Source organism: Lissotriton vulgaris, chromosome 1_1, assembly GCF_964263255.1.
Source record: "Lissotriton vulgaris chromosome 1_1, aLisVul1.2, whole genome shotgun sequence".
NCBI classification, from domain to species: domain Eukaryota; kingdom Metazoa; phylum Chordata; class Amphibia; order Caudata; family Salamandridae; genus Lissotriton; species Lissotriton vulgaris.
In genome coordinates, this window is record NC_141685.1 from 2,116,500,911 (window position 1) to 2,116,512,953 (window position 12,043).

Sequence of the window (12,043 nt, forward strand, 5' to 3'; positions counted from 1 at the left end):
ACATAAACCTCTTGGTTCTGCATGAATGAAATTTCATCACATTTCTAATGATATTATTGCACATACCGAGGGCCTGAGGTATCTTTGCTGCAAAGCTTACCAAATGCTGTAACACCGCATGCATCACTGCCTGAACTGTTTCTGTAGAAAAATCCCACTGGTTAAATCTGGAAGCATATTTCCACGAACAAGGCCTCAAATTCCGGGACAACATGTGGATTCACTACCTTAATACTGTAACCTAGCATTAGAGAAGTGGATGGTCTCTTTAATACCGGGTGCAGTATTACCAACCGACAAATACATGCCATAAATACCATTAGACTTGTGATGTGGTGCACAAAGTTTCATCAGTTAAGTCACTGAGCGTTCTTAAATGTACTTGTAAATCGCAAGCATCAGGGCCACTCTTCGCATCGTTTTACATGTGACATACAAATGCCATGGTGCATTATACTCATAAGCAGGGACACCTTTAGCGCTGTTGGTGCCCAGTTTGACAATCATCTTTGGATCCCTCTCCCATGACCTCCTCCTCGGGTTCACTCATGACCACTGGGCAAAAAGTGGTCCTCATCTCTCCATTGCCCCTCACTTACATACATTTAATTTGTTTTAAAATGCTGGTAAAGGTTGGCTTTAGTAATAAGAATGTCCCTCTACCCAAAAAAATAATTTTTAGCAACATTAGAAGTAGATAATGAAAGACTGGGGAAAAACGTAAGTTCTTAACCTATTTTATGCATTTTGCATGCAGCTCTTTGATTAGAGTTGGTAAAAGTCACTGTTCTATATTAGGGTTGCATCTTATGAACTGAGGTGACAAAATGATCTCAGTGACAAAAGAAGTAATCCACTCTTCTATCCACATAAAATACAGATCTATGATCTGCATGGTGCGAGTTCCTTGCAGCAGGCATATTAACCCTCTGCGCTACTTTATGGTAAGTGAAAATTGCCACTGGACAAAACTCTGATCTCTCTCTCTTGCAGAAACATTATCACAAGTGTTATCTAGACATTTGTAATGCTGCCAGAAAACTGGACGCACAAGGAACTCTGCTGCAGGTGATTTTAAATCATAAGTTATTGCTAAAAACAGGGCCCCCTTCCTCCCCCCCTTGGAGGTCAGTATCCCCTTCCCCAGGTCAGCCCCCAGTGGAGAGGCATCAATCGCACTGCCCTAAAGCCACCCTGCTCATAAGTTATATCTGAAAACCGATTCACACTGAACAGCACCAGGGTTTGGTAAACTAAGCAACAACACTCAAGTTCTATACTTTTAATTAACTGCTGTTTTTACAAAATGGGTAGCAACTTAAAGGATATAGGGGCTTATTTACAAGCCCCTTGTTTCGCCGGTGCAGCACTTTTTGTAACGCACTAGCAGTGCATTTCTTTTGCCCCATATATACAATATAATATATATAATGTGATACTGCATGGCTTTTCCTGTCCTTGTAAATCTTGCCCCTTTCCACGCAGAACTTTGAGTGAACAAGAAGTTCCATGGATGTTGCTGTGGGTGTTCCCACACAACACCCACGGAACCTAACACATTTCCAGATTGACGAGAAGTCGTAAACCTGGAAATGTGTCTGAATGCTACAACCCCCCCAGGGAAGGCCAGGGGAGGCGCAACGAGGTGAAATGTATTAATTTCTCCTCATTTTCTTTCTCTTTCTACTGCACCTCATATGATTGTTTATGTGTAGGAAGGTATACCTTCCTGCACATAAACAATCATTTAAAAAAAATGACATTTTACAAGTTCTATGTGGGCTAATGCAGCACACATAGAAGTTGAAAATCGCCATTTCAGATTGTTTATGTGCAGGAAGGGACACCTTCCGGCTCATAAGCAATCATCCCCGCGACGCAGGCATCCTTGCACCATGGTGCAAGGGTACCTGCATCAGCGCATGGCCGTTAATTGTGAACCAGTGCAGGGGAGCCCAAAGAGATCTGTTGTATCCTTGTAGATATGATGCATTCCTATGATTTGCTTTGAAAGTGCTGCAGTGTGGCACAGCCAAAGGGCTTGCGGTGTCACGCTAAACCACTCTTTCTTGTAAATGAGGCCCTTAGTTCGAAATACCAATTATCGCTCGCATTGGGAATGTACAATCAATAGTCAAGTATGGCGAACGACACAGAGTGCCAATAAAGAACGAGTAAATACAATTTGAACTTACTGAGCTCAGCAATGCTCCCAACACGTGTAGCAAGCAAGGATTGTTCTATGGTTCTTAACTCTGATTGGCTGAACATCGGGCCATCTCCAGATTTATTGGACCGCTGGGGTTCTCTGTGAAGGTTGAGGCTGTCGGGCAGACACAGGACTCCTAAGGGTAAAGAAGAGGCAAACATAAGGTACTATGCATGTTACACTTCCAGCAGCTATGCTGACATTTCTTTGAGAATTAGTGCATAATGCAATCATTTAAAGACAATTCTATTTTCAGAAATAAGAAAGCTGAAGTTGTGCTTGATCAGATTTAAACACCGAAATCAGATATTTCAAATAACTGTAACAAGAATATACAAATGATAGAAAGCTGCAATGTTTTTCCCACTGACACGAATTCATAAAATGCATTATGTTCAAAGAACAGCAGAAAATTATTGTAATTTAAGTCAAAATTATGCCTTTCAAACCCATACCTTTAAAGTGCGATGTATTCAACAGACTTTGGAGTAAAATCATTTATTTGATCAAATACACTGACAGAAATGTTTTAGGAAGGAGTGATTTTTATTTTTTCACTTGCCAAATTATTTCCACTTTTAAAATGATTTCACTTTTAACATTTGGGGAGAAAAATGTTGTTTATTTAATGTTAGGTTCAGGGACTCTTTTTGCAATAATGCAGTCATATATTAAGTTTGCTGCTCTCACTTTAATTCTGTGTACTTGAGGTTCATCAGACATTGAAAACTCAAAGAGGCATGGTTACTATTCTAAATTATGGGGCTGATTAGAATGTCGGTCGCGGCTTCACTGCCATTGTGACACCATTTACTGCCCGCCATATTTTTATGGCGGGTGGTACTGTGGCGGCCGAAAACTCAGGCCGACAAAAATCCGGAGGGTTCCTTGAGCCCGCTGTTGTGGCAGAGGTCCTCAGCATATAATACAAGCCTGCGGTACCTACCGGGCACCACCGGTCAGATTACGATGCTGGCTCCTCATAAGCCTTACCATGGCGGTTCATCCTTCATAAAAAGGCTGGCGGGATTGGCCTTTGGGGGCCCATTGCGGGTCCCCCTTGTGCAGGGGCAGTTGGTATTTGCACTTGGGGGGACCTATGGTGCCCTCTTACATTTCCCTGCACCATGTGGCAGGCCCCGCATGGCGCCTGCCATGTAGTGCAGGGAAATGTAATACGTGCTGTTTTTACATTGCAAGCCCCTGCCGCAACCACTGTGGTGAGGTCGCATCGTAATTCCCCCTTCCCGATACGATGGTGGATGGACTGAAGTCCGTCCGCCATCGTACACACCTCCTATAATATCAAATGCACTGGAGCTCATTTTTATTGAGACATTTAGTCATCGAAGTCAAATCTACAGCTTGAATCTTTTGAACACAATAAATCACAGGAGTGAAGATGGGGGAGAGTTGTCACAATTGTGGACTTCACAGGAAGTAGGAAAACCCAAACAAGTGAAATACCTACGAAATCCCATGAAAAGAGCTATAAAGATGTCACTAATCTATCATTCAAAGTGTATTTGGCGAATTTGGGCGCACTTTAAATCCTTCTGGTCATTTGGCACTATTAACTGAAAAAGGATGTTTGCTGTTAATAATCTCAGTGACACTCATTCTGTCAGCCTCGGAAGAATGAAGTGCTAAATAGAACTGTTGAGATTCGAACCAGTCACTAAGGAGGAAGAGAAACCCAGATGCTTGCACACCTAGCACAACAAACCACACACAGCACGCTGACCCACCAGGCCCAGATATCACTCAAAATTGCATTACAATGTTTTGTACAGAATGCCTGAATTAGGGGCCTCAAGTACTATTAATGTGGTCTCAAAAAAGTGGATACACATTGCAAACTAACATTTTGTGAGCACTAAATTAACAAAATATGAAGTTTAAATGGGTTGCAATCCGAGCTATCTCATGAATATTAATGAGGTAGGTTACAATTGGTAGTTACTGGGGATAGCAGACTACCATGCCTGTGATTGCTTTTAAAGATTTTTTTTTAAAATGCAGCCCATTTTTCTTAATGAAAATTGGACTGTGTTTAATATGAAAAGTTTACTTTTCTTCCGCTTGTTTGAGAGTTGGCAGTGGTCCCATGGATCACTGTTTAAGCCCTAGTATTTAATGTTGTCGCCATTCAGAAAAGGCAAGGGGTGTCCGCAGTGAATGGATTACCATCTTCTTTGACATGTTGGCAATGTTTCAATGTCTTGTGACCAGATTTTGGTTGCGAAACATTGATGTACAACATACCAATTTGATATTTAGAAAGGAAGCCTGCAACATGCACCTTCCAAATAGTGAAATGGGAGCCATTTCTAAACACATTTATCAATGCACAAACACTTTTCTGAATAGCTAAATGTGTTTAGTACATAGGAAAAATGGTTTCAGCATTCCCAAATATCTTTTTTACCGATTTATATGGTTTCTGAGCTCTAAAACACTTTGTACATGAGGCTAAATATTATTTAGCGACAGTATCAAGTTAAACATGCATTCCAGAACGTGGAAATATTGCACTATCTTGGGAAACATGCTGCCCGATTTTATCGTGCCATGCCATTCCAAAATAAGTGTTTCTAAGTGAATATTCATTAGCATGTGATGGCTGCTTTACTTAATATAGAGGTTTAATGAATCAGATATTTGCAATCTCATACTGCGACCCTACAAAGCAAGGTGGATGTTTAGACTTCAGCCCCTTCAAATTAGGAATATATGTTTTATGAAGCTAATCTTATAGAACAGTCAAGAGCCGCTTAGCATGCCAATTGAATATAAATAAACATCCGTTTGTGAATTTAGTGTTGTTTTCCCGAACATTTGAAATGAAAATAGTATGGGGTAACCTGTGCTTTAAACTGCACAGTCCACTCAAAACCTTAGCACAACAAATAAGGCGCGGACTATGTTCTGTTAACGAAGAGTCACATGGCCAGATAACGTCAGACCTTGAATTAGAAGATTGACTGAGTACGGTAGAACTGGCAAACTTGAGAATAGATGAGCAATCAAATCTGGTAGGGAATCACCGGGGCAGCACAATCTCAAATGAGGTGGATGCATGTGGAAATTTAACACAGAACATAGTAAATGATGAAACAAAAGGAATCAAAGATGTAGGAGCAAACCCAGAAGGTTCTACTAAAACCCATATAGTACTGACAAAACGACGCACACCTTTATTCATAGTTTCATGGAATTTTGTAGGCTTAAAACAAAAATGAAAGGATCCAGACTGGCATAACTATGTTCCAAAATTTGATCTCTGCCTCTTCCAGGAGACATGGCTATTGACACCCCTCTACAAGTTAGGATATAAAACATGCTACACAAACGCTATCCCCTCACAGAGAGACAGAGCCTCAGGGGGGCTTATAATTTGGGTGTAAATGACCTTGGGAATAGGAACTAGCATTTATACTATAGACTCAGCTGATATACTTGCAGTACATCTAGACACAAAAATTAACAATAAAACAAATCTGTACCTTTTTATTGTCTACAATAGACCCGCTAGGCAAAATTTAAACTCTCAGATTATTGATTTACTAGGTAACGCCCTGGACTGTGTAAATCCACGACACAGCAATCATATGCAGTGATTTCAATTATACATACAAACCATTAAATGGCTTAGAAATGCTAATCGAGGAAGGGGATTTGGCCAAGGGCCTGCCCCAGCTAGAAGCCGGATTGTCAAAGCTGTGTACTAATGCTGCAGTACAGATAATGCGGTTCACTCTCGAACTCAAGTTAAGGGTATGCAATGGAAGGGTGTCCAGTAATGGGAGTGAAAATTGCACCTTAAATACATTCAAACAGGGTAGTTCACAATCCAGATTAGACTACATTATGCACAGCATGCACAGCTGGATCAGAATCTTGAGCTTTAAGATATATGCAAGAGACAACAGCGACCATTGTCCCTTTTGCTTATAAGTAACAGGCTACGCAACAGGGAACCAGCTATCTGAAATAAGCTCCCCAAAAGCACAGTCTATAATAGGAAACAACCATACAGTGGTTAAATGGCCCATATTACAGATAACATGGAGACTATGACCAAAATCTATAGGGCATTCGCTGAGGTCGTAGGCCCCTATGCCGAAACAAGTGGAACCTCAGCAACTGCATTTGCAATGCACCAACTGTTGGTCATAAATCTAGAACCATTTTGCACCGGAGTTACAAGAGAGAAGCATAAGCAAAACCATAAAACGGAATCAAAAGACAATCCCTTGTATACCTCGGATTGCATGAAAGCCAAAAAATCCTTACTTGAGAATCTAAAACAGGGAAATGTCCAATCAATAAGGAGAGCTAGGGATTGCCATAGGAAAATACTAGCCAACGCAAAAAAGAACTGGGAGGTCAGTTGGATGGATCTCCTCCAGGCTGAAAAATCCAACAACACGAAATTGTCCCTATTCATAAAAAAGGCAGCAAACCGAAACCCGGGAACTACAGGCCAATAAGCCTAATAGATGTACTACAAAAAATATATGCAAGACAACTTTTAAATAGGCTATACGAATGGTTAGATGAAAACAACATATTTTCCCCATATCAGGAATGATTTAGAGCCCGTACAAGTACAATAGACCAAGGGCCTCATTTATGAAAAGTGACGCATCGCTGCGTGAAAACAGCGATGCGTTACTTTTCACTGCGCCCTCCTTGCGACACCAATGATGCATCATATTTAATGTATGACGCATCATGTCGCAAGGACTTACAGATACGTCAGTATTTCTGACGTATCTGTAAGCGCAAAAGTGACGCATTGCTGGAGTGTGTCACAAAAGTGACGCAACTCCAGCAATGCGTCCTTTCACATGGGGAAAGCCCCATGTGAAAGGGCTTGCGTCAGTCTTACGCCTGCTGTGAGGCAGGTGTAAGATTTTGACGCAACAGCATCCTAAAAGTGATGCAGTGAAATCTCATAGATTTCACTGCGTCACTATTACGAGGCTTTTTGCGGGGGAACGCCCCCTCTGCATACATTATACCTGACGCAGGGATAATGTGGCGCAGGGGTTTAAAAAGTGACGCATCTACCTAGATGCGTCACTTTTTAAATATAGTGCAACAAGGTGCATATTTTACGCCGCTGGTGCGTCACAAAAAGTGACGCACCGGCGGTGCAAAACTGACGCAAGGCCTCATAAATAAGGGCCCAAGTCTTTAGGCTCCTGTGCATCATCTGGAAATGTACCAAGATAAAGGGAGGCCATATTTGTGTAGCATTTCAAGATTTAAGGGCAGCATTCGATCTGGTACCCAGAGGTCTACTGTGGGACTCACTGCAAAAACAAAAAGTACTTGCAGACTTGCTAGATCAGATGGCAAGGCTGATAATTATGCAAGAGTTCGATGGGGTATGAATGGCGAGCTTACTGAACCACTCCTTATAGCCAGAGGAGTGAGACAGGGATGCATGGTCGCGCTCACCCTGTTCTAGCTCTATATTAATGGCAAAATAAAAGAAATGATTCCACAAAGCTCAGTGGGAACTTGGTCCCAGCACTATTATTTGCAGACAACACTATCCTGATCTCGCAGAAATCGAAGGGCCGGCAAAATGTATTGGATGATTTTAACATGTACTGCAATCTAAAGGCCTAGAAATAAATATTGGGAAAACAAAGTATATGGCCACAAACCTGCATAAGAACTTCAGAACCAACCTTATGGTTAATAATTGTAAATTAGAGCATGTCCCAAGCTTCACCTATTTGGGTATACAACTCGAATCAAAGTTGTCATGGAAATCAGAGATAAATCACTCTGCACTGGCGCTCGCAAAGGGGTCCGGGGCTATTCTTAAGTAGTATTGCCTATCCTCAAGTAAACCAATGACACCAGCACTAGATTTGGAAATGTAAAGTACAGGCAGCTGTCCTCTATGGATCAGAACTGTGGGGTAATGGCGATATTAAGCAAATAACAAATGGGGGGAATAAGTTTGTGAGGAGAATCTTGGGACTACCCCTGGCAACACCCCTTACATGTAATGTAGAGAAGGCATCAAAGGACTCCTAGCTATCGATAGATGCCTAACTTTTCCCTGGCTTAGATTTGTTAAGAACTGGTTTACAGAACTTGGTTTCTGCTCATATTCGACAGAGCCACACAAGTTAGCACAAAGCTGTAAGAACACGCTTGAAACAAACATACTGGGCGCCTGTCCTAAATGCACTTCATCAAGACCCCAAAAGTTGGGCAGACTAACACTACAATTTCTCAACGTCAAACCTAACCCATGTTTTGAAGAGTTCCTTGACAATATCCAGCCACATCTGGTGAGAATCTTGAACTTGAAATGAAGGTACGACGTACTCCAGATCAAAAGCTAGAAAGAAACACTTGCAGTAGTTTAGAAGGCACAAGATAGGGCAATAAGGTTTTCAGTTAGTGGGAAGAGAGACGAAGATGAGATAAAGATTAAATGAATGTATGTGGCGAAGGTAAAAGCACATAGTGGAAGCAACAAAAGTGGGTTATTGAAGTTTTGCTATGTTTGCTGGGGATAGTAGGGAATAAAAGGTTGGTAAATTGTACCCTAGTTGGAGCAGTGGCAAAACCAAAGTTGTTGATGACCTTGCCTTTTAGCGGTCAATGTAAGGCATCTTAGTAACTTACAGTGTCAATATGTGTGAGGCCTGTGGTGATTCATTTTTGCAGGAGTATAAATGTTGAAAAGAAGAGTTTTGTGTTGAAGGAGGAGACAACTGTACAGAGGACAACAGCATCAATAAGTTGAAATGAAATGGATTTTTTAGATTCCGAAGGAGAAAGGAGTAGGTGGAACCTCATTAAACAGAGCAATGACAATCACGTCAATAGAATGCCTCACCTATGAGTATATAAACTGAAAACATTTAAAAATAAAAGTACCAAGTACAGAGATCCTTACACTATTTTTAAAGATAAATGAAATTGGTCGTTTCAATTACATTTCAAATGAACACATCTGTAAAATAAAAAAAAAATGACTAACAAACAAAATTGGCAATTTTGTGTAATTTATTTTTCGTTATCCCTTCATCAATTCCATTTAAGCCAATGCATGTAAGGCTCTATCCTAGCTGTCTTTCTATCTGGGACAGTTCTACTTTTCTAATTTTCAAGGTTTTCACACTCCCAGCTCACCAGCTGAGAACACCATGGAATCAATTTGCAAAGCTTTCCCCCTGGAGTATGTGTGGCTTACTCCTGAAAATTCAAGAGTAAGGCAGGATTAAGGCACACTTTCTCATTGAAAATCCTTCTGGTATCGGGCCTCATAAGATATGTGTACAAGCCAAATTAGCATCCAAATGCCTTGTGGAATGTAATCACCATGTTCAGTCTGCCACAATCACTTCTTAGTCAGGCTCATTCTGATATTCAACTCCTCAGTTTCACTAATCATTGATGTTTAAAATGATCCATATGTTTGGGGTTAATCCAATTAATTTTGCTCGGATTAAACTACATATTAATTGACTTGTGATATTTATAGAATATCACTTGTATAAATATATAAATATAAATTATAGGTTCATGTCTGAAATAGCAAGGCTATTACTAGGGTTACACAGGTACAATTGTCTTGCCGTTTTCTCAGGAGACACACAACCTCCAGAATAAAACAATGCAAATTAGAGGTAACTGTAATGTAAATTGATACTTGTATAGCGCACTACTCACCCGCAAGGGTCTCAAGGCTCTTGTACGAATACCACTGTGGAACCCATCCTGGCTTTCCCTGTGAGGCGTCCACTCCTGGGAACCCCCATGGTGGAGGCCAGGCATCCTTAGCGTTGTGGGGGCCGTTGTGGAGATTAAGCAAGCTATTGCCCAGAGTTGCAGAGTGGGACTCCATGATTGGAAGAGGCACTGAGGCGAGAATTATCTGGTCCGTGGAATTTTGAGCACAAGACCCGCCGAGGCGGGGAATTGAACCCTGGTCCTGGGCTAGACCTCTGCATCAGGGTCTGCTGCTCTAGTCATTGAGCCACACTTCTCCACTGTCAGGCAACAAGGCGAGTGTGTGCTCTGGCTTGACACATCAGAGCTATCTTGCATGAGCGACAGATCTTCTTTGCTTGACAGAAGAGCTATATTACAAGAGATTCATGATATATGCTATGACATAATGACCAACAGAGCTATGTTATGAGCTGCACATAATTTACAAGCCGGTGGTTCAGATAGTGGAACTAACCCTCAGGTCAGTCATACTTCTGATCAAGGAATAGCAAATGTATTTGGTTTTATCACAGACTGATTTTTGTTTTCTATTAACTGATTTGTTTTTGTTACAAAGGTGACTTGTTCCCGTCACCACTGGATATCTCTTCTACAATGTATAGAGCAAAATTGTTTTATGAACCCGTTATGAAGAAAAGGCAAAAAAGAAATCTGCTCAAAAGTATATATTTATGTTTACTTTTGTGTGAAAAGATTTTCCACAGCCCAGCTGAGTGGGCATCAGATTTCACACAGAGAGACAGAGAGCGGGCCATTGTTAGTATTATGGTTCCAACCTTTACTTGATTAATGTATCAGGTGACCGAGTAGAGGTTCAAAGAGGAGGCTGCAGCCATTAGTCCAACATATCCATACGAGGCATCACATTTGCAGTGAGAACTATTGTTATATTTCTGACAGGAGTACCTCATCACATGCTCAACGCAACTACATACCATTGCATTGTCCGTAGTCAGTGACACAAATATTACATTGAATTAGGTGCTAACATATACACGTACCACACAAATTGCTTCAGAAAATATTCCTGTGTCAGTACCCAGTTATGAGTGTTAGTATGACTACTTTGGGCTTTTTTGGGCTAATCACATGGAAACATCTGCACAGGCGTGATTGGTTCTCTGCAATCCCTAAAGTTCTTCAAAACATTCCTTTATTTTAGCAAGGCCTAAGCTGGAAATTCTTAACAGGCATGAATCTCGATCACCATTTCATAAATAACACATGTAAGACAAACTAACTTAGACATATACCTCTCTCCATAAGCATCAAATACTTTTACCAGTGTTGTCTAGGATGGAGTGGGAATAGTAACCCTTGCTCCTAAAGTCAAATGCTTTCCCTACTGTTGCTTAGATTGGAATAAAATAGTAAATGTGACCCTTCCAAAGTCCAACACGTTTCCTACTGTTGCCCTGGTTTTAGTCGGAATAGTCAATGCGAACTCTCTAAGGTCCAATGCTTTCCCAACTATTGATCAGGTTGGAGTGGGGATAATAAATTAGGCTTCTCCAAAGTTCGGCAATCTCCGCACTCTTGCTCAGATTGGAGTGGGAATAGTAATTAAGACCCATTCACAGTCCCTTGCTTTGCCTATGTTGAATAGGTTGGATTAGTAATAGTAAATTTGGCCCCTCTAAAGTCCAACACTTTTCCTACTAATGCTTTGGCTGGAGCGGAAATAGCTAGCAGACTGCATAAAATGTAAGCAGCGCCACTGGAAGTATGTGATTGTGCAGCTGTGGCTATTTTTGCATAATAATAGATGTACCACATTTGCCACATAATTCATCATCTGCTGCATAATCTGCAGATTTTAACAAAACAATTGTTTCTAGCTCAAGCGGTGCAAAAGTTACTAAAAATGCAGCAACACATTTTGCCGGGCAGTGGAAGGTCCTATGCAAAGCTGGACTGCTCACCTTTCTGTTGCTTATTGCTATATTTGTGTATTAAAGTGGTACTAATGAGGTGCAGCCACTGCACAGACAGTGTTACCAAGTTTACAAGATGAAATAATGAAGTCACACTATTGAAAAAGGTCCCACATTATGCCGCATG

At 41.1% G+C, this 12,043-nt stretch overlaps 1 protein-coding gene across 1 annotated transcript in view; it reads right to left on the reverse strand.

Moving 5' to 3' along the window:
* The window catches only part of ABTB3 (ankyrin repeat and BTB domain containing 3), a 759,809-nt gene that overhangs the window by 350,214 nt on the left and 397,552 nt on the right, over positions 1-12,043 (reverse strand). Inside the window, exon 2 of the mRNA XM_086921594.1 lies at positions 2,196-2,345. Within this exon, the coding sequence (XP_086777720.1) occupies positions 2,196-2,345 (150 nt within the window). The remainder of the gene's footprint in view (positions 1-2,195; positions 2,346-12,043) is intronic.